Consider the following 24,008-nt stretch of genomic DNA (forward strand, 5'->3'; position numbering starts at 1 on the left):
TAAATTCAGCAACAGTCCCGTGTGCTTCAGAAATCCCAAACTTTTGGGAAAAAAACCAAATATATATGGATGGAGCTTTGTGAATGAGGAAGAGGAGGTAATATTGGTGCTGAAGTGACATCGAAAAGGAAACCAGTAAAAACTGTCCGAAGCTTTGAGATAACAGGTTAAATAGTGTCCTTCAAGCTAAAAGACCCTTTTTTCAGTGTATAACTTAGTGATGTGACATATTACAAGCACAAATCATATCTCTATACATTATATATATTTAAAACGACAACTCCTCAGTTGCGTTTAATCAAATGCACGTAAGATCTTTGTGAACCACACACACACAGGCACACTAAAGGAAATGAAAACTATTTTACACTGTTTAGAGTCGATTTTAAGCAGACAAAGGTAGACGTGTTGTGGCTTACTCTCAGGAGCAACGTAATGTCCGGGGAAATACAGTAATGTGTACAGTATTGCATGTTGCGTTCGTCTTTTTGGAAAGGCTGCTGCGAAGAAGCCATAAACCCAGAATGTTGAATGTGAATGTCAGTGCCACAGGTGGGGTCCAGAAGGAGAAAACAGCATTATATATTACTTCTGAAAATCTGTATGGTCCACAAGGAGGGAGAACAAAACAAAACAAAAAAAGCTTGGCGATGAAAAGGTGACACATTTATTCGTTCTGGATACAGTCCAAATCGACAAAGCAGCAGATTTTCCCGTTCTGTAAGAGACCAGAGTGCGACGTTCTTTATTACTCAGAACACACCACAAATTAAAAATGCTAATCATTCATCAGCTTGCTGTAAAACATGCATTCAATCTTGTTGTATTGACGGTTTATAATGGCTGGCCTGCAAGTGCGCTCACACAACATTAATCAGGTTTATTTACCAGCTCATTATTGTTGCTGTACTCAATATCATCTGTTACATCAAAGGCTACGTGAGAAATCACATAACATTACAGCATTTTACGTGTTACGGTGCTAATCGCTCCACTAGTGATTGATGAGAGTGATAAACAGTGTGGTGTGGCAAAGCAGTGGTAAAGTGTGTGTGTACCTTGCATGTGCAGGTGGTGCATGGTGCATTGGGGTCGCTCCACGTGGCGCCGCTGAGGTGCGTGATGCCGTCGGGGTCGTGACACGTCTGCCTGGGGTCAGAGGTCTCATCGTTGTTGGCGCAGGGGTCAGAAATGCAACGAGGACAACACTCCCCCTCCAACACGGTCGAGCGATTACACAGCAGGACAGGACATGAGAGAGATACACATCCCACCTCTCCCTCCTACATCCACAAGAGCGAGAAAGAGAGAGAGAGAGTGACGCACATGGAATGAAGTGAAGCAAATGCAGACATTTAAAATGCTTTTCTTTCGGAACATGTTGGGATAAGAATGATTGAACTGGATTAATCCAAGAAAAACAAAAGCTTTTCTTCAAATGTTTCTGACTAGAGAATAAAGTCTCACGTCTGCCTGCACTCGTCTCACACTGCTGTGTAATTGGACGTTATGCAGTCTTGCAGACCTAACTGCTGTTAGGTCCTGGAAAAAACGACATTCCGTTCCAATGTACACAAGCTATATAGAGGAATGACAATAAAAACCTCACTTGACTTGAAACTCCTTTGAAGGAAAACTTATGGATACTGCTGCTGCCTTCTTAGTCAACATGTTCAGAAAGTTTGTATTATTGCCAAATTCTTGGGTTAGGGTTAGAGCATCAACAGCCATTATTTCAGTTAATAGGAAATACTAAACTCTCTTGCACTCAGTTATTATTATTACACTATGCCCTAAAAGGCTGCATGTACAGTCCGGTCCATAAGTATTTGGACAGCGACAATTTAAAAATTTTGCCTCTGTACACCACACCACAATGGATTTGAAATGAAACAATCAAGATGTGACTGAAGTGTAGACTTTCAGCTTTAATACAAGGGGTTTAACAAAAATATTGCATAAAACATTTAGGAATTACAGCCATTTAATACAGAGTTCCATTTATTACAAGTTTCATAGTATGTGTATTGGGCACATTATTATCATTATTATTAACATAAAGGCCATTGTGAAGTTTGCAATGCACTTAGGTGCAAAAGACAGGAACACCTGGAGAAAAGTGGGAAAAGTGTGAGAGTGGGTTTGTGTGTATCAACCATCTTGGGAGGTCCAGGGTTCGCCTCGGAAGGCCCAGGGTTGATGTTTGGCCATATGTCTAAGTCAGAAGAACGCATAAAATATAGAATAATTTACAAGCACAAGTCTGACCCTACCAAGGCTCAGACAAGGAGCAAAGATAGAGGAGACGGCCAACTATAAAAGAGCAACAACTGTACCGTGCAGATAAGCATTAGAATGTTCACTCGTCCCTGACAAGAGAAAAGTCTGTTGCTCAATCGAGGTAGAAATAGCTCAAAAGTAGATAAGGGGCTAACTGCTGGAAAAGATAATAAACCCTACAGTATAACTGTCAAAAATGATGATGGAGATAAGGGAAATTTAGAGCAGTACTAAATGAGTAAACCTAAGGTCTCTTGGAGATAATGGGAAATTACATAACTGGGATATGTGTGGAAGATTGTGATTGGATGTACAAGAAGGGGAACTATGTATGGTTAATGTTAGATATGGTGCCATGCTTGAAGTGTATATAAAGAGACTGTGTGCCACTGAAGCTTTTGCTACATCTTCATGTGGTGTGCATTCCTGGTTCCAGTTTGGGTTATTTGCTGACTGCTAATAAACCTTCCTCATCTGAATCCAGTCTTCATGAGATCGGCTGTTTTATTTTTCTAAAGAATAAGTCAGATAGCTTAATTGATTTTATAGTTTGAATTTGTGAGCTAGCAGGGTCAGTGCAGGTTGGAGAAGCAAAATATCCTGCAACCCCAGCATCTGTCAAACATGTGGAGGAAGTGGGCATGTATGGCTGCCAATGGAACTGGTTCACTGGTGTTTATTGATGATATGACTGCTGATACAGCAGAAGTAGCAGGATGAATTCGGAAATGTATAGAGCTCTACTTTGTGCTCAGATTCAGTCAAATGCTGCAAAACAGATAGGACTGTTTCACAGTACAGTTGTATAATGCAAACACAAAACATACCACAAAAGCAGCCCAAGAGCTTCTCACGTCAAAGAAATTAAATGTTCTTAAATATCTGATGACCTCAAACCAATTGAGCATGAAGACAAAACTGAAGGCAGAAAGAGCCACAAACAAGCAGCACCAAGGGAGGAACGTCAGCATTTGGTGACGTCGATGGGTTCCAGATTTCAGGCAGTCACTGACTGCAAAGTATTAAAAAGAAGTTATTGCAATGTTTTTGTTAAACCCTTTGAATTTAAGCTGAAAGTGTACATTTCAATCACATTGTGAATACTTCATTTCAAATCAATTGGGGTGGTGAACAGAGGCAAAATTACGAAAAAGTGACACTGTCCAAATACTTATGGACCTGACTGTAGTATTTAATTGTTCTGTCTACGTCTACAGTTGGGGAAATACAAAACAGCTATAAGATGTAGTAATAGAAAGAATATATTTCAATCATCCAAGCTGACTTTAAAATATATCACAGCTGGTCAAGTCAGAGGTTTAAGGCTCATCTAGCAAATATCACTCGAGTTGTTCCTCAACATGAGGAAAATGATTTAAAAGACAAAGGACCAAAAGACAAAGACATAAAACAAGAGGTGTCTTACGGAAAAATTGCGGAAAAGATCAGACAGTGCTGAGAAATGAAACAATTCCCAATACGAAGATAAACCACAGAAAGAAAATAGCCATTAATAATGCCTCTCTGATAAATATCTTCAGCTTTCTTGTAATACAATCTTTATGTCTTGGCAATACGGTGCCAATTCATCTATAATAAGTCAGACAGAGTGCTGCTCAATCTTAAGTGATCATGTCTTAAGTAATAATTTGCTCACTGGCTTACTACGGAGGTACTAGACTTGTACTATTTTACCATCACTGTAATGATTTGAACTTGACTCTGCAGCCAAATGTACAACAACGTCTTTTTGAAGTGATGTGTCCATTGCTCGGTCCGTTAATATAATCATAATAATAGAAGGCCGTTTTAAAGTAATAGTTTTGACCCTAAAAATGGCGGTGTTGAGCATCCTTCCCTTTGAAATCCTCCGCGTAGGGCCTATTTACTTCATTTGGTTCCCAAGTGGTGGAGGATCCTCTCCAAGTTCTCCAACTAAAACCACTTCAGAACCAATTGATCTTATCACATGACCCTTGTCCTTGTCTAGAGAAAATGGATGTCCTAGCATTTGAACCAGAAACTCCATAAATTCCACAACAAAACTTTTTATACAGACAATTTTATTACAACGTATGTATGTACATTCGCAATCAAAATTATTCAACCCCCATTGCAAATCAGGTTAACTTTCAATATTTACAGTCACCTGACTTGAACCCCACTGAAAATCCCATTACCAAGGGAGCCAATAGTTCTGCTGACTGTATATATGTGTACCCTAGAGTTTTGTGCATAGGTTTGACTGGACAAATGGTGTTCAAGAGTGCTGAAATTTAGTACAACATGTCACTGTGTGTATCACTCCATTTGTCTTGTTGACTACATAAAATGTCCAATTCTTGCAACATGCTAACTCTCTATCCAGTTGTGGCTTCTTTGGGAACTATTTTCTTTCTCACCAAAGGCATTGTGACGATTTTGCATTCAGCCCCATTAATGCTTTAATTCAGAAAATTTCAGACACAGCTACTACTCTGTACTTTTCCCCTGTGGATTCCCAGCACGAGCTGCTGTCTGACCAAAAGCTGACATAATTACACGTCTCTAGGTCTTTTACAATCTAGGCTAGCTTAAATTAGGGTCTGACCTTTAACCTCCTCTCCCATGTCGGTTCCTCTGATAAGTTTGGTTAGTGAGTGATGGAGGCTATAATTTTTCCTCATTTGCCAACCATCATAGGCGGAGGTTTGCTCCTAGAGTGACATCATTAGCCGACTACACTGATAAAGATTTAGCCCTAATCGTTTTAAATCAAAGCCGCATGCAGAAGTTAGACAGCATGCTGGCAATTTGATTAACAGAGGGGGAAAAAAAACCAACCCCTCTGCCATCACTGCTGTCTAGGCAGCTAAATGTGGATAGAGTTTCCGGCTTGATGAAGATGAAGTGTCTCGAAAGTGAAAGTGCAGCTATGTGAACAGGTTATATATGCACTTCAACAGTAAATGGCATGTCAGAAGATAACTAGGAGTGCTCAGACTGAAACTACATTTACTTTACTAGTACATTGCATTGAGGACACTGGACAGAGGACAGACGGGTGTCTGTCTCTCCAGGTATGTAGAGTGAGAGTGTCAAATAGATGGATATGGAGAAAATGGATGGTGCGGGTTTTTAGCTGTGTTTATGTAGACTGAGCGATGAAACACTTCTTGATGAAAAGATAAAACACTGCAGTGGTTGACCTACTTACTCATAATGGTGCTGCTCTCACAAAAGGTAGCAGCAATTAGAGGAGTTTTTCCTTATCCTGCTGTGTATGGTAGCAGTCATATAACGGAATTAATTGCAAAATCTGGCAGCCCACCATGACGCCCTGGCAAACTCTGCCAGCTGCGATGAACTCTGGCTGAAAGGCCATGGCAGGAAAGAGACAGCAGCATTCAGGATGAGATGAAATGCAGAAATGCCCCCACCCTTTTATTTTGTATTTATTTATAATTTACTTTTCATCCCTCATTTATCAGCATGCTTTTAAAACAACAATTATTTAAACCATGTTGTTCATTTGTATGGTCGTTATTATTAAATAATAAGTAATTAAGTCATATTTTTTAACGACTTTGATGGCCCTAAATGGCTTGAACCCCGATAACTGCTGCTTGCAGCTATATAATAACAATCATCATCATCATCATCCTCATCATCAGGTGGGTGTATGTACATAAACTACAAAACTAGAATAGAATAAAAATGGAATAGCTTTAATACCTTTAAGACCAATATGTATTCATGCACAAAAACAAAGATCAATACCCTGCATAATAAATCCAGTCAAGAACACCTGCGCTGATAACACCTTATTAAACAAAAATACAAAACAATTGACTTTTGGGTCCCAGGAAGTTCTAATTCCTGTTTTCATAAACTCAGCACAATCTTCAATGATTAGGGTCGTTATCGATGTAGAATCCTGCTGCCGTGAATGATGCTCTGAAATCTAATTTATAGGGAAGCCACAACTGTGGAAAGCAGCCAGGCGAATATTATTTAGATTACTTTACAGTGCACTTGCAAATGTAATTATGTAATGATAACTCAGAAAAACACCAAGAAGGTTAAACAGGGAAGAAAATTGCATTTTTGAACGACTATCAGTAAGAAAACAGGTCTTCTTTTTCTTTTCACCTCATGGTGGGTGTGACCCTTAAATCGCTTGATGTAAAGGTTATTTCAGCATTAAATTATTGTCATTTTTTGCGTACAATCACTGGCCGATAATTAAGACGCTTCTTTCCACTCTCTCATCTTCATGAGGAGGAAATGGATTAAAGATGCAGTATAGCACTACAGTCCTGTGACTTGTGCTAATCTTGTTAGTGTTAAAATCTGCACTCCGTAGTTGATGGTACTTCTAATATTTGACTTACTACTAATTTCGCCACAGCTGTGTTGCTGAATAACACATGTGACCAGTTAACTGACATGTAGAAGTGTGCGTGATGGAGATGCAGAGTAACTAAAATCTTAAAAAGTCCATGAAATGATAGTTTGCATGAATTATTGACGCTTGTGTGAATACACAGCCTTTTGTGTATTTCAGGGCAGGATGGAAGTTGTTTGTCCTGCCATGCTGGACAATGGACGTGACCTAATTGTTTGGGACCTGAACATCTGTGACACACTTACAGAGCCCTGACCTAACTACAGCATAATGCCATTTGTGGCAGGTTATGAAAATGCTGCTGTCTTATTCATCATCTTCCTTTGGCAGTGCTTTGAAGCAAACAGCAGATATGGCTGCAGAGCTCACTAGGAAGGAAAATATAGCTTGACACTGAACAAGACTGAAGATTGGAGTGAAAAGCATGGGCACAGCACAGCAGTGGCACTTAATGCCCTACAGACTAGTGTTAAGGCTGCCTTGGCAAAATTAAAGTTGGATTCCCCAACCAATATGGCTGGAAAAGTGCATAATCCTTTTTGTAACCCATAACCCATGCAATTGTCTGAGCAATTCCACAAGGTACTGATTTTTTGACAGATGTGCCAGCATTCAAAGCAGATTATACACTGCTGAGTATGCCACACTTGCTAGTGGCCCTTAAGGAAATAATGCCTGCAGCAAAACAAATCGTGATGGGCTCAGCGATCTTACAGAGAACACTTCAAGCTATAGGAATCATGTCAAAATCAATAGTGCTGTTAAAGCATATTAGGAGACAAGTTTGGCTGGCTCAAATGCCAAAATCTCTGTCAGACTCTGGTAAAAAACATACTGCATCAACTGCCATTGGTACCTAGACAGGTATTTGGTGCACAGGCCTTGGAAGCATGAAATCATCAGAAACAGACTACCCCTTGGAACTCCGTCTGTGCTGTGCAAAAGCGATGGAAAAAGCCATGCAAGGGGGATCTTGGTGTTGGTTCTGAAATCACAGGGCTGATGGTGGGATGGTTCTCCTCTCTATAACTAGAGCAATGGAGCTTGATAACAACAGACCAGTGGCTATTGAGCACACTGCTCACAGGGTATCATTTACAGATTCACCGTTGAACACTGCCAAACACACTCAATGGCCTCATAGAGGCAGCATGACAACACTCAAGCCAACTGGCTCTACTGACTGTGGCAGTGCAGTCACTACTAGATGGATTCTACATGGACCAGAAAGCCTCACAGATTTTTTCCAAGATATTTTCTGATTCCAAAAAAAGGAGACAGAATCCTCTCCATCTTTTGATCTGAGAAACTTAAATGTCTGCCATTCTGTGTACACATACACCTGACCATCACATCCATATGTCCTTGTTAAACGCCCCCCCCCATTTGTCCATTCAGCCACAAGCGCATCAGTATGATGGGTGAGGAGGCCTGGGGTGCAGTCTGTGTTACAGTTCATCCCAAAGATGTCCAGTAGGTCTGAGGTCAGGGCTCTGTGCAGGACACTCAAGTTCTTCCACTCCAAACTTAGGGGTAATGTCATGCTGAAACAGATTTGGGCTCCTTAGATCCACTAAAAGGGAAATTGTAATGCTACAGCATACAATAACATTCTATACTGTATAATAATTGTGTGCTTCCAACTTTGTGGCAACAGTGTGGGGAAGAAAGACATATAGGTGTGATGGTCACCTTTGGTTTGTAACCACAGATCTCAAGGACACACACTGTATTTCCCCATTCCTATTGTTGAGCACAGCCAATTCCTCTGCTTCCACACAGACAGACTGATGCGCAAGGGTCACTGCCTTTGGGGTAGCTTTGGTACTTTGTCAGCTCTAGCTTTAGAACTGAAAGTCAGTTATGAGAAAAATGTGTAGAAAAACCTCCAAAAGAATAGTCAAGTCAGCATGTCAACTTCCTCGAAATACAAACTGTGTGACTAATATGGCAACCTAGAGGCTCCTAAAATGTACTAGTGTGGACAAACAAACACAATTGTGGTATTTTACATGGTAAAAAATTGCAAGCTATGTTGAAGTGGGCAAATGACCTGTGGAAAAGGAAAGAGGAAACACCAAACTGTGTGCAGAACATCAGGGCTACTTCCAGTAACTGTACACACACATACGGGACTGTGGCTCAAGTGGTGGAGCGGGTTGTCCACTAATCACAGGGTTGGTGGTTCAATCCCCGACCCGTATGCATTCACAAGCTGAAGTGTCCTTGGGCAAGACACTGAGCCCCAAGTTGCTCCCGATGCCAGGCTAGCGCCTTGGTGTCATTGGTGTGTGATTGTGTGTGAATGAGACAGTCTAAAGTGAATGACAGTCTAAAGTGCTTTGTAGAACTGCTATGGTTAAAAGGTGCTATATAAGTGCAGACCATTTACAAACAGCCATAAACCACAACAAGGGTAAACTCTCTAATCGGTTTAGATTAGATCAGGTGTGCGTTATTTTTGTAGAACTGCTTGGCTTGGATGCGAGTTCTGCCTGAACAACAGCTTTATATTAAATTCTCTCATTCTAAAACGTTATGTTTCTATAGTAACAGCTCTTACACAGTACTGCCGGACGCATCGAAATGTTTTTTAAGAGCGAGAGTGCGCGCGACAGAGAGAGAGAGAGAGAGAGAGAGAGATAGTGAGAGGGGGAGTTAATGAGTGTTTTATTGCTGCTATAAGCAAAAACAAGAACTAACTTATCTCTTGGTCATTCTCCAACATTATATCAGCATAGTTATTTTGTTAAATATATGCATTATAAGCATTATTTTAATTGTGGCTAAAGTAAAGTGAATGGATAGTGATATTATTGATTGTGTACGTTTCTGTTTATGTTAACGTGGAATCTTTTGTGTGTTTACTATCCTATAATATGCACATGGCATCTACATTTTTACATAACACAGAATTCACATTCACAGTAACCCAAGCTTTGACAGTACATACAGTATGTATCATTATTTGTCATAGCAGAAAAGGACGTGTGTGTGTGTGTGTGTGTGTGTGTGTGTATACCAGGCATTGACATTGCTGGCAATTATAGATCCAGGATTCTCCACTGTGGTAAAGTGTGTGTCCGTTCTGATGAACACACTGACTGCTCCGGCGCGTGTCACACTCCGGACAGCAGGACACATCCATGTCAGAAGTGGTGCAGTCACACGCTCTCCGCCTGCAGAACACTTTCCCGTCCTGGTAACCAGTTACATGACGTATGACAATATTCAGCACACATAATATTCTCATTCTTATTGTGGATTTAAATTGTCTTCTCTAAAATAATTCCCAAGGCTGTGTTTGTGCTCCTAATGTGTGTGTGTGTGTGTGTGTGTGTGTGTGTGTGTGTGTGTGCTCGCGAGTGTAAAATTACCTTACAGGTGCACACAGTGCAGTGATCATGGTTGAGGCTCCACTCTTGTCCATTGTGTTTTAGCTCTTCACCTTGTATGCAGTCCCCAGTGCATTCTGGGCCGTTCATGCACACACAGTCGAAGGTTCCTGGCAGGTTCACACACACCGAGTCGTTCCAGCACGTGTGTGTGTGCATGGTACACTCGTCAATATCTACACAAAACCACCATTTGTGTTAATTTGAATGAAAAAAAGAGTGGGGGAAAAAACATTCTGCCTGATATGGTACAGAGACTTTGGAGGAACGTATGGAGGAATATTTTGGATTATATGAAACAAACATTGTGTAATTAAATGCGAGCACATATTAATGAACTGTCAGACAATGCTGCCTTGAAATGGTCACTTTTATCTGTCAAACACATCAACACAGGGTTTAATGATTGGTTGAGTGTTTATGACAATCCCGTTTCTTGTGATGTCTACAACAAAGTCACCGTGGCAACAATCAGAGCTTCTAGTCAGGCAGACAGACGTTTTCATTTTCCGTTTGTTCTTTATGTCTAAATGGCCACACATTGTGTTTTATAACTGGCCACAGAACACTCGTCTGACACTGGCTTTGAGATTCAGCAAATATTTTATATATATATATATATATATATATATATATATATATATATATATATATATATATAATGTTTTTCGTTCCTTACAGTGTAGTATGTGGGTGAACATCTTCAGTTAATTTATTTTAAACATCTTCAGTTTATTTATTTATTTTTCAAAAATGATGTCTGGCAAATATTAAACTCTAGATATTATTTTTAATTCCCCAATTTACCACCCACATACGCACATACGTAGCCTGACAATTATCATCAGTATCTGACTGAATACCTCAGTCCATTTCCTCTGTTCTGATCCAGGGGTTTAGAAAAACATCGTTTCTTCCACAATGTATTTACATGTCAGTGGTTTTGCTTTTGCTATAATGTAATTCTATATGGTATAAAATACCATTTATTTATATTATAGTGCTCACATTAGAACTCAGTGAGATCTGCAAGTCTCCTTTCTCTCGGTACTGTGCAGTGTGTTATTCCAACGCTGGATAGTAAACTGATAATTACGTGATTATCAGAGAATCATAAGCAATATTATGACTTAAGATTGTTAATGTAAAACATAAAAAAATCCAAAATATACCGTCCATATAGATGGTATCTTTTTATATTTCGGCACCAAACTGAAATGCGCATTGTGTCTTGTAGAGAAAACACACACACACACACACACACACACACACACACACACATGTACTTGATAATTTCTAGAACATCTGTCTTATGAATAAACAGAGTGGCTGCTGCTGTTGATGTTCATGCATGGTGTGTTAGCATGAGTGTAAATAAATATTCATTAGGCCATGTACAAGTCTGATCGAGAGTGTGTGTGTGTGTGTGTGTGTGTGTGTGTGTTGGTGGTGTAGCAAGTCCCAGTCCCAAGTCCCAGCTCCGCACTTATTATTAATAGAGGTGAGTTGTTAGCGTTTGACTTTTCTCCTGATGGCAGTTTAATTTGGTTTATGTAAATGAGCCTGTCACATCGTTTCCTAGTTTTCTCCCGATCGCTCTCAAAAGAAGGTTTTTTTCAGGAAACAATTAAAATTTGCCATTGGATGAGAGACCAGCTGGGACGAAACCTCCCTTCCCTCTTTCTTTATCTCTTTCTCTGTCAGATTTGGACATTTTCTACTATATAAAAAGTTTTGAAATTGACTGAACTGAAATTAGTTTCTCCTTCGCGTGTATCTTAACCAGAATGAAAGTTAGAACATTTTAGAATTTGGTTAACCTCAACAGTGAATAACGACAAAATCTCAATTAAAGATTTTTTTTTTCCACAATTCCACTACAAGACACCTTGCCTGCCTATATATTTATAACCTCACACTGTATACGCATGTTTTTGGCAATATCACTCCAAATTTGAAAGAATTATAAGTTTACATCAGTCTCAGTTTTATTGCCTCTTTATGCTTTTTGCTAATTAATATAGCGACATTTCATTTCATTTCTAAATGTCATTTTTTAGACTATATGTCATACTTTATACTATATATGTATATAACAAATGTTATTTTAACCAAGCTGCATTTAAAACACTGGACTAGAATTCAGAAACAGATTATATTTGGGCTCGAAATAACGATTGTGCGATCCTCACCAACTTCTACAAACAAACAAATAACCTCAGGTGAGGAGGTGGGAAATATAAGCACACCTTCCCTGTTTCCACACTCATTAAGAGAGTAATTAGCAGTCAGTTGTAACTAATGAAACGCATAAGATTAGTGAAAAGTTGAAAACTGCATTTAAAGATTTCATTCTAATTGCACTGAGACTTCCTGCCTAGCTCTACATTTATTACTTAATCCACTCATGGAGAAACATTACTGAAATTTGCAGAAGTTTATGGTCGGAAATGAGCTCTCAGCATCTTCCACATCTAATCACTCAGGTAAAAGTCACTCGAGACATTAGCCTCATTGTTCACACGAACATCAGAGGGGAAATAAATGCTGATTCATTCACTCACTGCTGTTCTGTTGACCAAGTTTCTTATTATTAATGTATTTTTATCAAGTGATTTAAACAGTTTAAAACTTTGCCATGATTACAGCCTTTTCCATTCTGGCTGCGAGTCTGTTGAGATATTCTGTAGAAAAGTCATGCCTCGTTTCCTGAAGCACCTCCCACACGTTGGACTGGTTTAATGGGAACTTTTTCCGTACCAACAGAACAATAGCGTTGAGATTCGTTGATTTCGCCGGCCAATCCATTACAGACAGAACTCCAGCTGACTGCTTCTTTCCTAAATAGGCCTTGCATAATTTGGAGCAGTGCTCTGAATCATTGTCTTGTTGTAGGATCTCCGATTGAGCACTGTCTGCATGGTATGGCATGGTGTTACAAAATGACTTCCCCAGACTTTACCTCCACCGAGCTTGACAGATGGCGTCAAGCTCGTCTCCAGCATCTTTTCATTTGTTCTGAACCTCACAAATGATCTTCTCTGTGATCCAAAGACCTCCAACTTTTGTGGTCTGTTCAGAACACTTTTTTTTCAATCATCCTTTATCCAATGTCTGTGTCAGTTTGCCCATTTCAATCTTTTTCAATTCTGCCTAGAAGGCCTCTTCAGTGTTAAAGATCAGACTAGTGTTTTGTGGGTAATGTTTAATAAAGCTGCAGGCTGAGGAACCTGTGAGGCACGGATTTATCCTCCCGCACCAGGAACAGTGACACCCGACGGTTTTCCCAGACCACCACACATATAAGACATTTTATTAGGTATGCCTACTGTGTCCCTAGACTGTTGGTCTATTATAAAACCATACTGTACAGTAGGTGTACACTTGTTATTGTCTTTTAAGGAATCATTATTTCTCCACTACATGAGCAGACATGGCAGTGTGAATCTCTAAAACAGCATTGTTTGAATTTTAAGACGCTGTTCACACTTGTTTTCACATTGTTTCACCATGTCGGTGCACAGTCAGAAACTGCAGCCATGTTTTCATGCAGTGTCTGTTATTCATCCTCCATCGGTGCTGGTTTATGGTCACAGCACTGCTTTGGCTGGATATTTTTGATTTTGGACTTTACTCAACACAGCAGTGAGATTGAGTTGTTTAAAAAACAACAACAAAAAAAAACACAGGCACCAGACACCAATGCTGCACCTTATACACTCTTCCCAGTGCCACACACACCCACAAAACCACGCCGGTGTCACTGCTGTGCTGGAAATGATCCACCCCACAAATAATATCTGCTCAGTGGAGGTCTGATGGTGGTCCCTGTCTACTGATGTACAGGGTAAAGTGGAGCTGACAAACTGTATATAGCAAAACATCTGCAATCGTACACCTTCTACCCTGTATTTCCAGTAGCATCTGTGAATTTTTTTTTAATCATTTTTTAACACTGGGATTGAATCTCATGAATATTAGTCTGCCATTTCGATAGAACCTGTTTCCATATTTCTTCCTTGATCGTCCCAGATCTAATCTCTTTCCCATGCCACTTTAAGCCTGTTTAAATTAGCTGCATTAGTATCTCTAAAATAGGCATAGAAAGCTGAACGCCTGTGCTGTACATCTGTTGGTGAGTCAGGACCATTTTAAAGAGTTGCATGGAGACAATGTCAGTGTATAATAGTTTGTAAGTTTGTTTCAAGTGACTAAATGAGACCATATGTTCTCCCTCATAATGGTTATCTAAGAACCATATTCCTTTATTAGCCCACTGTAACAGATCGAGTAGAAAGGCCCCTTATCTATTCGTAATTTTATGTTGTGCCAGACCGAGGCTCTAGTTGTTAGCCATGGGGTTTGTTTTGAATGTTGATGAAACTATTTCCAGCTTTATCTAATAAATCTAAGAATTGGATTTTGGTCTGGTATTGGTCAAGCAAGATGTGTCAAGAAGGCCTCTGCTGGAAACGGGGCAATTAATTATTTTTCAATATGCACCCATGCAGGGACTTTGTTGAGTGCCATTTTGTTTTTAGCCAGCTGCAAGAGCAAGAAGGACCAATGGTACCAGTCAATTCTGGTAAGAGAGAGCCCATCTGAGCTTTTAGCAGAGTACAATTTAGTGCGATTAAAAAGGGGTCACTTCCCCTGCCATATTAAGTATTCTACACATTTATTGTATTCCTTCAGAAGTGACAATGGTAACACAAGGGGAAGCATGTATGATAAATAATTAATTTTGGGTACAATTGTCATTTTAACTAGATTAATTCAAACCAGAATATACACATTTTTGTATAAAACTGGTTGGAAGTTAATCTGCATTATTTTCTCCAATCCTGGTACAAGTTTAATTCCCAAATAAACCATGCCTGATGAGACCCATTTAAATGGTCACTGGTCCCCTGTTACACCATGGCAGTTCTTAGATAAGTGCATTACTTCTGGCTTAGTCCAATTGATTTTATAGCCTGAGATCTGGGAGAAACCTTCTATTAAGGAACACATTGTGGGCACTGTCATTTGTGGGTTACTGGAGACAAGTAAAATATCATCAACATATAGAAGTTCTTTATGCTGCTGCTGGCCCGCTGTGATACCTTTAATATTTGGATTATTACATATTGCTATAGCTAAGGGCTCTGAGACCAATGCAAAAATCAGAGGGGACACCTCTGTTGTGTGCCCCTATGTAGCTCAAATCGTGATGACACTACACCATTACATAGTACCAACGCCACTGGCCCGGTGTACAGTAATTTTACCCATTTAGAAAATAACGGCCCAAAACCAAATCTTTTAAATGTTTAAAATAAGAAGCCCCATTCAACTCTATCAAAGGCCTTCTCCACGTCTTCAACCAGTCCAAGAGAACCCATGTCACACCCCTCTTCATCTCCCTCCACTGGCTTTCTGTAGTTCAAGGCTTTGATGCTCACCTACAAGACCTTGTCAGGAACAGCACCCTCCTACCTCAACTCTCTCCTGAAGGCCTACGTTCCCTCTCGCAATCTGCGATCGATTAGCGACCGACGTTTAGCAGTTCCAACTCAGCGTGGCGCAAGGTCCCTTTCCAGAACCAACACACTAACTGTTCCTCAGTGGTGGAGTGCACTTCCAATCTCAATCCGGACCGCAGAATCTCTCACCACCTTCAAAAAACAGACCCTCCTCTTCCATGAACAACTAACCAACTCATTAAAAAAAAAAAAAAAAAAAAAAAAAAAAATGCACTTACACCTCTACTCTGCACTTTGCTTCTTCTGGAATTCAATTAACGGATCTTGTATGGTAGCACTACTTGTATTGTTCTCTGCTTGATATATCGCTTTGCTTGTATCTTTCTCATTTGTAAGTCGCTTTGGATAAAAGCATCTGCTAAGTGAATAAATGTAATGTAAATGTAAATGTAAGTTCACACTGCACAACTTTCACCGTTGGCAGATTGCCATGCTTTTCACACTACATGACTTGCTGTCTTGTAATCGGGAGCCATGAAGTCGTTGTGGTGTTCACACTACCTGATTGCTAGGCAAGAGGGGGTCACACACATTACACGATCTGACAGTGACTCTATCTGGTGTCCAAACTACTTTTTGTCACGAAAACACATGCGAGAATTGACACAGATATATGACATTGAAAACCAGGTGCGAAACAAGAGTTTGCAATAGGTTTTGCGGGTTTCCCTTCCTCACGGTGACCTCACCCCATGCCTTGCTCTGTCATTGACTGTAGCTCGTCGCCGCAATCACTGCCACAGTGACACTTTTCACCCCACAGAATGTGAAGTCGCCTGACAGCTCCAGATATTTAGCATACGAAATATGTGTCTGGCGTCTGTGATGCCTCGGTGATGTGTCTGCGAGCCTCTCTGATGCCTCATTGAGTAGTTCACACATAACGATCGACTGCCAATTGATGAGCTCCGATCGCTCCCCGAGTTGCCTCCAATCAAAGGGTTCAACCCTCAATTGAGAGGTCACCATGTGTTAGTTGTGACAGACAACACAGTTGTGGTCTCATTTCTCAACCAGCAGGGAGCGTTAAGTTCACACCCCCTGTACAGGCAGGCACAACTAATTCTTCTTTTTTCAGTGAGTCCAATATACATTCCAGGCAACCGGAATGTGGGGGAAGACATCCTTTCAAGGCAGGGGCTGAGGCCTGGGGATTGGAGGCTCCATCCACAAGTGGTGGAGTCCATATTCCGGGTTCGGCCAAGCAGAAGTGGATGTGCTTGTCTCCGAGGAGACAACACACTGCCCGCGGCGGTTCGCCCATACTCCTCCTGCACCATTGGGGCTGGCGCTGCATCTCATTAGGTTGACTCTCTTGACAATCTATTTTCCTGTGGAAATCTCCCAATTATCAAACTTAACTGAAATAAGTAATGAATATTAAAAACGTAAATCTCAGAGCATTTGCACTGTTGGTACTACAACCGATTAGGCATCTGGTGACAGATACGGACAAGAAAAAAGCAACAAAAAAAAAAACTCTCTCTCTAAAAAGACATTTTAACAAAGTAGAACCTCTGAGATATATTCTTTTCAGAATACTTGCACATTGCGAACAGTCCATGCTAATAGGGGAAGGAACCATTGAACTCAAAAACCTCCAGAATAGTTTTTGTCATGAACACTCCCCTAGTTCATGACAGAAAATGTTATGTGTCTCCTTTGTAAAAGTCTCTTGAATGGACAGGTCCTGTCATTTTAATACTAATGCAGTCTCACTTTTCCTTCTGAGCAAGCACCTGTCATTTTCTTCGTCTGGGGTCTCGAAGATGAGGTTCTCCCTCTTAAACATGACTTTGAGGCATGTGGGGTACAGCAGACGAAACTGTATGCCCTCCAGTGTTCAGATTGGGCACTCAGTGTATACCCCTTGGACTTCACCTCATGCTGTCTGGCCCATCTCAAGGCAAGCTCCTGGGCGCTATAATGATGAAAACATAGCATAAAGGCACGTGAGGGCTTACCCACTATAGGCTTGGGTCTGAGAGAACACTGCACTCCATTGGTGGTGGGCTCGTGAATACCTCAGCCACTGCTTCCGCCAGCAGTTCTGAAACACATACGCCAACGTCTTTGCCATCATTGCTCCCCTCAGGTACATTCAGGATACGTGATCTATTGGTCGTCTAGACGCTCCAATAACAAACTGTTTTGAGCCGTAGATTCCGCCGCCACAAGACACTCAAAGTTTTTACCTGCAATTTCACCTGTCAGTAGACTCTGAAAAGAGTTTACCGTGTTACAAAGTGGTTTTGGTATCAGGGCAGCCATGTCCTTCTTGAGAATTTCCTGTTGTTTAGCTAGTTCAGAAATATGTTGCGTCATGAATAGAGAGTCATCCAAGTTTCCCTCCACATCTTCATTTCTGACTTGAGTTTGCTAGCTACGCTAGTCTTTTTCAACTGCGACACAGCACTTTTCTGTTTAGGATTACTCATTGTGCACAGATTAGTTTGTAACCTCTTCTCTTGTTGTTTAATTGGTTTTAAAACCTCTTATAAATGGAAATTCACTTCAAAAGGTGTATACTGTATCTACAAGGAAAAAAATCAGGAGACCATCCGTTCTGCTGCGTTCTCTTACATCACCAAACCGGAAGTCCCTTCTACGCTGTATTTCTATCTGATTTCTCGTTCTCTCTTTTTCTCTCTCTCTCTCTGTCTCCACGTTCACTATCCCTCAGGCCTTGACACACTTTTTCCTTTTTTGTAACAAGGATTTTTTTGTATCTGATTTCCAGCGGCTATACAGATAAACATTTATTTTAAATTATGACTGTTATACAATATCTCGCTGATGAATAGTAGAAGACACATTGACTCACAGCTGACTACCATGTATCTTCTTATTTGTGCTTTCAGAATGTAAATATTATAGTCGTATTTAGTTTTTTTTAGCATTTTGAATTAATTTGTTTTGAATTTTATCAGTGTATTTAGTTTGAATAGATTAATTACAATGTGATCTTACATGATCTTGTTTGCATTAGAACTATTTCCTATAAGAAGGAGACAATGATCTCTTTCTTTGCTTAACAAATGAAATGAATTAATAAATGCAAATGTATTTATTTATTTATTTGCTTTTCTGACCGTCCTACTTGTTTTGAGTCAAAGCCAAGGGGGCAAGGGGAAGAAGGCACTTCTGAGAATTGGGACCAAGCCACGGAGTCATAAATATATGGGTAACCCAGTTTCAGGAGTGAGAAAGTTTCAGACAGGCTCTCAGTGGGAATAACATGCGTGGCACTCCATGGAAAGTTGCATTCGTCAGTCTGAGTGCACTATCAAGAACTATTCCACTAATAGAGCTAACATAATAAGACTGTGAGAAAGGTGCAGAACCATAACGTATAACACACAGAGCTGAACAAAGATAGCAATCCTGTTCCTCCATCCTCTGTCCTCATCCTGCCATCTTGCTGTCCTCTAGTTCTGTTCCTTCCTCTTTCTATCCACTGTCCTTAACCCTGCATCTCTCTATCCTCTCCCATTTGTCTCCATCCTTCCACCTTTTTATCCTCTGTCTTGATCTCTCAATCGCGTGTTCAACCACTTGTGCCTGTTCGTCCATGTCTCTAACCTCTGTCCTCTATCCTCCATCATCATCTCTTCATCCTCTTTCCTCATCTCCCCATGCCATTAGCCTCTGTCCCATCTCCCACCTCTGGACCCTCTGACCCCATCCCCATCTCTCTTTTCTCTTTCCCCATCCCTCCATATCCCTAACCCAAATATAAAAAAAAGAGGAAGAGAATGTGAGATGGATAGAAAGAGAATGTTTGAGAGTGAAGAAAAGTAGGATATGAAGCCTAAGAGATGGAAGGAGAGACAGTGAGGAAGTAAGAAATAAGGACAAACATGCAATGATGAATGAATAGATAAAAGCTGGTGGAATAAAAGCAATAAGTTAACACTATGGTAGAGACATGGATGGAGAGATAGAGGATAGAGAGATGAGTGAATGGGGCTAATGAACCAGAGAAAGAAAAGCATGATGATAAGATGAGAGATAATGAGTCTTTATTGGTCACATATACAGTAGAGCATACCCCAGCCTGTCAGTTGGGGTCAGAGCGCAGGGTCAGCCATGATATGATGCCCCTGGAGCAGAGAGGGTTAAGAGCCTTGCCCAAGGGCCCAGCAGTGGCAGCTTGGCAGTGCTGGGGCTTGAACCCCGACCTTCCAATCAGTAACCCAAAGCCTTAACCGCCAAGCCACCACTTTCTCACACCCAAACAAAAGAAACAGTGGGGAAAAAAGAGATAATGTGTGACAAAGGCAAAGAAAGTGTGAAGAGATGGCTAGAGAAATGTAAAAATTTTATATATATATAAATATATATGACCACGAAAGTAAAGATAGAGGGATAAAGAGTTGGGAGGTTGGAAGTGAGAGAAAGAGACAGCACGATTATGTGATTAAGTCATGGACGGATAGTAGACAGAAAAGGGCAAAGGAAAGAGAGAGGGAGGAGAGATGGAAAAGAGAAAGGGGGTAGAAAAATGAGAAAGCTAAAGGATGTGTATGGATGGAGTGAGTGATGTGATGAACAGAGAGAAAAAATGTAAAGATACAGTGAAAGGGATAAAGTAGCAGAATAAGAATCGTGGACTGAGAGCAAGGAGGAACAGATGGCAAAGACATGAAAGGGTGTGAGAGGAGCAAAAGGAAAGAGAGAAGGGGGACAGGAAGTGATGATGTAAGAATGACCCACCCATGCAGGAGCTACCGTCAGGCAGGTGAGAGCCGTCGTCATGGAAACCGCTCCGACACTGACAGTGGTACCATCCGGGCAGATTGGCACACAGAGAGTGTGTGTGGCACTGAGCGAGACCTTCCACACACTCGTCAATATCTACACAAACACACACACAGAGAGAGAGAGAGAGAGAGAAAGAGAGACTATTTAGAAGAGTAGTATGCTACTGGGGAAGCAGAAAGGTGTCACGGTAACAAGGCCGCATTATTATTATCCATCCATCCATCTTCTATACCGCTTATCCTCTTCAGGGTCATGGGGAACCTGGAGCCTATCCCAGGGAGCATGGGGCACAAGGCGGGGTACACCGTGGACAGGGTGCCAATCCATCGCAGGGCACAATCACATACACATTCACACACTACAAACACTTTGGACATGCCAATCAGCCTACCATGCATGTCTTTGGACTGGGGGAGGAAACCAGAGCACCCGGAGGAAAACCCCACAACACGGGGAGAACATGCAAACTCCGCACACACAGGCGGGAATCGAACCCCGACCCTGTGAGGCGAACGCGCTAACCACTAAGCCAACGTGCACCCATTTCTGTATTTCATAATCATTCCGGTGATTTGTAACAGATATCAGTTAATGAATTTATTAAAAATAATAAACACACAAATATTAAACAGCACAACCAGTAGTAATAACATACTTTCTGTCAAAATGTCAGATTGATTTATGACCCCTTGTGATTTATGACACCCCATGATCCCCTGGCTGACAGTTCTGTAGGAGCACCTAATTTATGACCTATGGTAACCCTATTGATCCCAACCTGTGAACTTCCTGGCACCTGTCTGCCTGAGGATGTCCTTCCTGGGCTGTGCATTGTCTGGGGTCCCCAACCACCAAATGTTTACAATGTGTTTAATTGAATGAATTAAGAGGTGAGTCCTGTGTCTTAGTGTTTACGACCCAAACCAATGTACTTCAGCCATGATATGGCACCATTGGAGCAGGGAGGGTTAAGGGCGTTGCTCAAGGGCCCAACAGTGGCAGCTTGGAGGTGCTGGGGCTTGACATTCTGACCAGTAACCCAGCGCCTTAACCGTTGAGCCACCACTGCCATTATTAAGAACATTTATTTATAAACAAGTCACGGATCTGCTGCAATGCTTAAACAGGATCTATAACGCTCAGGTGTTTCCAACATAGTTGAGGAAATCCTGAACTTGGCGAGTGGTATGTATATCTATTATAGACTATGAATGTTCGTGTCTACGTATAATGTGTTGTGGTGGCTTGGTGGGGCATTGGTGGCTTGGCGGCGCAGTGGTGGCTTGGTGGCTTGGCAGAGCAGTGGTGGCTTGGTGGGGAAGTGGTGGCTTGGTGGTTATGGCTCTGGGTTACTGGTTGGAAGGTCAGAGGTTCAAGCCCCAGCACTGCCAGACTCTGGATTACTGATTGGAAGGGTGAGGGTTCAAGGCCCAGCACTGCCAAGCTACCACTGTTGGGTGCTTGAGCAAGGCCCTTAACCCACTCTGCTCCAGGGGTGCTGTATCATGGCTGAGCCTGTGCTCTGACCCCAGCTTCTTGATGTGCTGGGATATGCGAAGAAAAGAATTTCACTGTGGATATGTATATGTGATCAATAAAAACTCATTACATGTTTTGTTTGGAACGGTTATGCGTTTTTTTGTTTTCCACAGAAGATTTATCAAACCTTGTAAACAAGATCGGCTCCTGCTTGGTTGGAATGAAAACCTGCACCCGGCCCTTTGCGGATAAGATTGGACACCTCTGGATTAAATGTTGCATCGACAGTGAGACCCTCTATGAATAGTGCAGCAACACAGAAAGATCAGATCTATTTAATTCAGACGGTGGAGGAGATTAATAGATCTGAGTCTACTGGTGGTACATTGTTAGAATTATTAAACATTGTGAGATCAATGTCAGATGATCAACCAGGACCAGTTCCAAATTCAGCATTAGGCCGTGTTTTAAATTCACAACAGGTAGGCGAGGGTATAGATAACCATCCATATCATTCATTTAATTCTGTGGTACCAAATATGGGTTTAACCCCAGACGATATTGACATGCTTGTGGTTATACAGTAGGCCCGAGACTCAGATTCAATAGTTTGGAGATATGTCGGCGTATTAATCTGTGTGTGATATCTACCACAGACTTAGCAGCCTACACTATATTTTTGCACGACATTATTGAAATGTCTGAAATTGTGTCGTTTTTCCAGACTGTTGGCTGGGGAAGGGGGGTTAATTAACATAACGTTGAGAGGCCCTAGTCTAATCTCTGATGTTAACGCTGTCTTGTCACCGAACAACAATTACAGTGTGGACGTCTTCACAAATCAGCTTGAGAAGATTATGCAAAGTAACTCTGATGTGCGGGTTGATGATAGCTTGGATCTAAATGTGTCTATAGCAAGGAGTAAACAAGGGGGTGTGTATCAAAAGATACACGATCTAGCCCATAACGAAGTGATTGGCAGAAACAGGTTGATTCGGTTGATAGGGTCTTCCATAGGTCATGCACTGGTTTGTTGGAGAAGTATACGACCAGTGATGTACCTCATCACAAGACAGTGTTCTTGTACCTGCACAATGGCCATTATTTTCTGATTAAGAAACTGAAATCATTCATAGGTACTTCCAGCAGGGTTTTACTAGCCATAGAGACCATCGGTGTAAATACGTCTGGGATATCTGTAACGGTTATAAATACCCTGTCAAAACTAGGCAATGCCGCAAATGTTTGCGGTACTGCAAATCTGACTATTGTTATGACTCTCATAAATAAAAAAAAAATGCCATTAGGTCAGCAATATGCCCAGTGCAACGTTACAAAATACTGACAAAAATGTAGTAGGCGCCAACCTCAAACCGCACAAGTGTTCGACCGCCCGTTGTGACCATTACGGCGACGAATTGGTTAATGACAGCATACACCAATGATTTATTTAGCCAATAAAGCTCGAGACACCTAGCGATAAGTACATATGCTATGATTTTGAGATGCAATACGTAAATGCTCAACTTCGTTTGTGCCATTACATTAGCACTGCAGCATAAGCAATATCAGCTGAACTTAATGAGCCTATGGCGTTCCAGTGGGTACAGACACAGTTTTCAATCCGCATACCTTTTGTTTGGACACCGTTGGATCATATCATTTTACTTTGGAAATTTGACAGCTGAATTCTTGTTTGGAATAAAATAAATTGGACGGAAATGTATACTCTGTCATGTGATAAACCCTGCATGTTAAAACTCCTGTACCTGCTTGGAATCAGCGATTCAACAAGGAATCATTGAAACACTATGCGTTTGGCCATGGCATCGGCTTCGTTAAATATATCCTGCACAGTGAAAGGTTATTTTCTGCACAATTTCAATAGATTAGAAAATGAGGATTACATAGGCCCATACCCAGACAGGTGTTTCTATAGCTATGGGCATGAATCAGACCAGCCCATGTAGACACACTAATGAGGAAAGGGCTATTTCAGGCTGCTGGGTCAGTATCGAGCTGTTAAAGACTGTGGAGCAGGGTTACGAGTTAATGATGGTAGACAAGGTGTGGCATTTTCTTCAACGGTCAGAAACCACGCATTCACCACCCATGTTGTAACAGATGCAGACAAAGAATCATACATCACCGATAACTTTGAGAAAAAGGGGATTAAGA

The 24,008-nt window shown here is 41.1% G+C and overlaps 1 protein-coding gene across 3 annotated transcripts in view; it reads right to left on the bottom strand.

The window, feature by feature from the left end:
- Positions 1 to 280: 280 nt before the first annotated feature.
- Positions 281 to 24,008, bottom strand: part of LOC128614110 (protein kinase C-binding protein NELL1-like) — a 213,726-nt gene continuing 189,998 nt past the window's right edge. For 2 of the 3 annotated variants that reach the window (XM_053635404.1, XM_053635402.1), the window contains 4 exons: positions 20,304 to 20,444; positions 10,045 to 10,238; positions 9,690 to 9,866; positions 281 to 1,283 (listed from right to left, as the gene is read on the bottom strand). In XM_053635404.1, the coding sequence (XP_053491379.1) occupies positions 975 to 1,283; positions 9,690 to 9,866; positions 10,045 to 10,238; positions 20,304 to 20,444 (821 nt within the window). In that variant the 3' untranslated portion in view covers positions 281 to 974. The remainder of the gene's footprint in view (positions 1,284 to 9,689; positions 9,867 to 10,044; positions 10,239 to 20,303; positions 20,445 to 24,008) is intronic. The other variant, XM_053635403.1, reaches the window with a different exon arrangement.

The sequence above is a fragment of the Ictalurus furcatus genome, chromosome 10, assembly GCF_023375685.1.
Source record: "Ictalurus furcatus strain D&B chromosome 10, Billie_1.0, whole genome shotgun sequence".
NCBI classification, from domain to species: domain Eukaryota; kingdom Metazoa; phylum Chordata; class Actinopteri; order Siluriformes; family Ictaluridae; genus Ictalurus; species Ictalurus furcatus.